Source organism: Arachis ipaensis, chromosome B04, assembly GCF_000816755.2.
Source record: "Arachis ipaensis cultivar K30076 chromosome B04, Araip1.1, whole genome shotgun sequence".
Classification (NCBI taxonomy): domain Eukaryota; kingdom Viridiplantae; phylum Streptophyta; class Magnoliopsida; order Fabales; family Fabaceae; genus Arachis; species Arachis ipaensis.
Window position 1 is genome coordinate 125,414,452 of NC_029788.2, and position 2,813 is coordinate 125,417,264.

Below are 2,813 nucleotides of genomic sequence, written 5' to 3' on the forward strand. Positions count from 1 at the left end.
TGTGAGACATTTAGATATTTAATAGTTTGAGATATTTTTAGCTGTTTGTTAATGTGCAGGATTTATTAAATACATGACATTTTATACATTCTAAATTTTGTACAACTAACTACGCGAATCACAAAATAAAAACTTGGTATATTTTTTAACAGAAAAATATTTGCTTTAAAAGGAGAATATAAAACTTCAATAATATGGTGTTGCGTCCAAAAGACTACATCTTAAATTGTTTATGAAAAAAAAATGAGATATTATCCTCAAAAGGACAATCAAAGTTAATAATGTTATAAAAACGTATTTTAGGGTCAGTTCCTATAAAAATTATTTAAATTATTGAACTTTAGTTTCGATAATATTTACCCATCGTAAATTATGTTAAGAGGAATGCTAGGAGCCAGAAACTTTTGTGATTTGTAGCCGTCAAATAACCATCAATGATGATTTTAATGGTGTGAGATTGATGTGAGATTTTATCCGATGGCTCACGTTTCTTTGCTGGTTACATGCTGGCCAAAATTTAACAAAGTTGATGGCCCCTAGACTTTTTCTTATGTTAAATATATTCCAATGTGACTGACAACAGTTAAAAAAAATCTTCATAAAATTTATTTCCAATATTAAAAAAAAACAAAAGTAATCATAAAAAATCCACTTGTTTTTTTGTTATAATTAATCTGTAAGGACAATTAATTCTTCTTACTCGATGTTCTGCAATCTATATGAAACCCCTTTTCATGCATAATTAAGATGAACTTGTCATTTTAATTCTATAATACCCGGTTAAATGATCTTAATCAAACGATGAACAAACTAAAAGTAAATGCACACTGTAGTCAATTTTAACTTATAATTTGATTATAAAATGTAAACTTCATAATTATGGAGCACAACATTGATGTCATTTATAAAGAAGAATCAAACCTCGTCCGCATTATCTTCATCTGCCAAACAGTTGCGGCGGTCATGACCGAACCCAAAGCACCTTCTGCAACGTCTCCCATTCTTCATATGAGTGCTGCCTCGAGGAGTACCCTTTGACCTTATGATATGAAGATTTCCAATGTCAATGTCATTTCTAGCAGGATGTGCCTGTCCACCCTTGTTGCCTATGTAGCACATGGACTCTAACTCGTTAGACGTCTTCGCGACTACATTCACCACTTTTTTGTAGGTTTCTGAACCCTGTGCTCCCAAGAAGCACATCTTCGAACAAGCAGCCCACAACGCACCGTACCTAACGCGGATTGCCCGGTCCGATCTGACTAGACCTCTATTGTGCTAATTCTATCGGATTTTGCATCTTTACACCACCTCTTAAGAACCAATCGATCAGGCAACTCTTCTATGTCCAGCTCTTTCAGAACGCAGAATATGTGACCATAAGGAATACCTACACTATTCCACAACTTGCATGAAAACTCGAACTTGTCAGAACCCCTATCATACAGCACCGCATGAACACGATGTGGCTTTCTAAACTTCCTTAGCATAAACTTCTCAGTGCTACCAAACCTATCTTTGTGCAGTACAATCATCCCACCAACACTTTCGATTTGTTTCTTTACCTCGAAGAATATTTCCCTTGTGTACAACTTACTAGCCGACCCCTCAAGAGACTCCAATCCGGTCGTCAGCACAAGATCAGTATACAATGACCTGTAATCCGCAATGAACTCGTTGTTGCGGTAATCTTTCACAACACGATCGAGGTTCTCTACCAGCTCAAGCAGGCAATTTCCAGATTTTATAAATTTCTTTAATGATGAGTTGATGCTCTCACATCTGGATGTTGTTCGCAAGCCTGCACAAAATTTGTCGCACAAGTAAGCATGCGCCCACTACTCCTTTTTCTCGTATGTGCTTGCAATCCAATCATTATCCTCCAACCCAAAGCTACGGACCACTTCTGCCCAGTAATCTTCAAATTCCTTAACATCAAAATGGCCATACACAGCTGTCTTGAACGCAGCACAGAAATCACTATCTTTTATTTTTTGAAGTGCATTCCGAGCAAGGTGCCAGCTACAGAGTCGATGGGTCGCGTTAGGGAACTCACTCCGAATCGCCTCCTTCATAGACTCGTCACCATCTGTGACAACAACTTTTGGCTCCTTACTCTGCATAACCTCCAAAAAACAGCCCAACAACCATTTATATGATGGAATCTTTTCATCCTCTAGCAAACCAAATCCAAACATAATAGTCTGCCTATGGTGGTTAGTACCAGAAAAAATAACCAGAGGCCTGTTGTATAGATTCTTCTTGTAAGTGGAATCAAATGCCAACACATCTCCGAAGCACTCATAATCATATTGCATGTGGCCGTCTGACCAAAAAAGATTACCTAGATGCTTCTCAGCGCAGTAAGAATATTTTACAACTGCTAACGGATCCATCTCAGTTTTATCCTTTAGATAACTAATTGCTGCCGCAGTGTCTCCTTCAACAATGCGGGATTGCCGAACATCATCCATATAGTTATACAAATCCTTCCTGATAAAGTTGACATTCCGATATCCACCACACAAGTGAGCAAAGAACCCCATGATTTGAGTTGTCTAGAATCCAGCCTCATGCATGCTATGTATGTGAGCTTTGTCTCCATCAGTCAGCTTCCGATGCGGCGCCATTACGTTGGTGAAATCTGGTGGGGCCAAATCGTGATTATGATCCACAATAAACGTTTTCGTCCTCCACTTTCTAGAACTCATGTCCAAGTATACAACATACTTGGCATGATAATTGGTTCTTGTCTCTGCTTTATGAGCCCTCTTCCTATCGACCCTCTCATAGTGCTTCTTCTCACGCAAACC

At 38.3% G+C, this 2,813-nt stretch overlaps 1 protein-coding gene across 1 annotated transcript; it reads right to left on the reverse strand.

Annotated features, from left to right (window-relative positions):
• Window positions 1,263–2,546, reverse strand: LOC107637213 (protein FAR1-RELATED SEQUENCE 5-like). The gene is made up of 2 exons (XM_016340650.1): window positions 1,898–2,546; window positions 1,263–1,801 (listed from the first exon to the last, which is right to left on the reverse strand). The coding sequence occupies exons 1-2, from the start codon at window positions 2,544–2,546 to the stop codon at window positions 1,263–1,265; spliced, it is 1,188 nt and encodes a 395-aa protein (XP_016196136.1).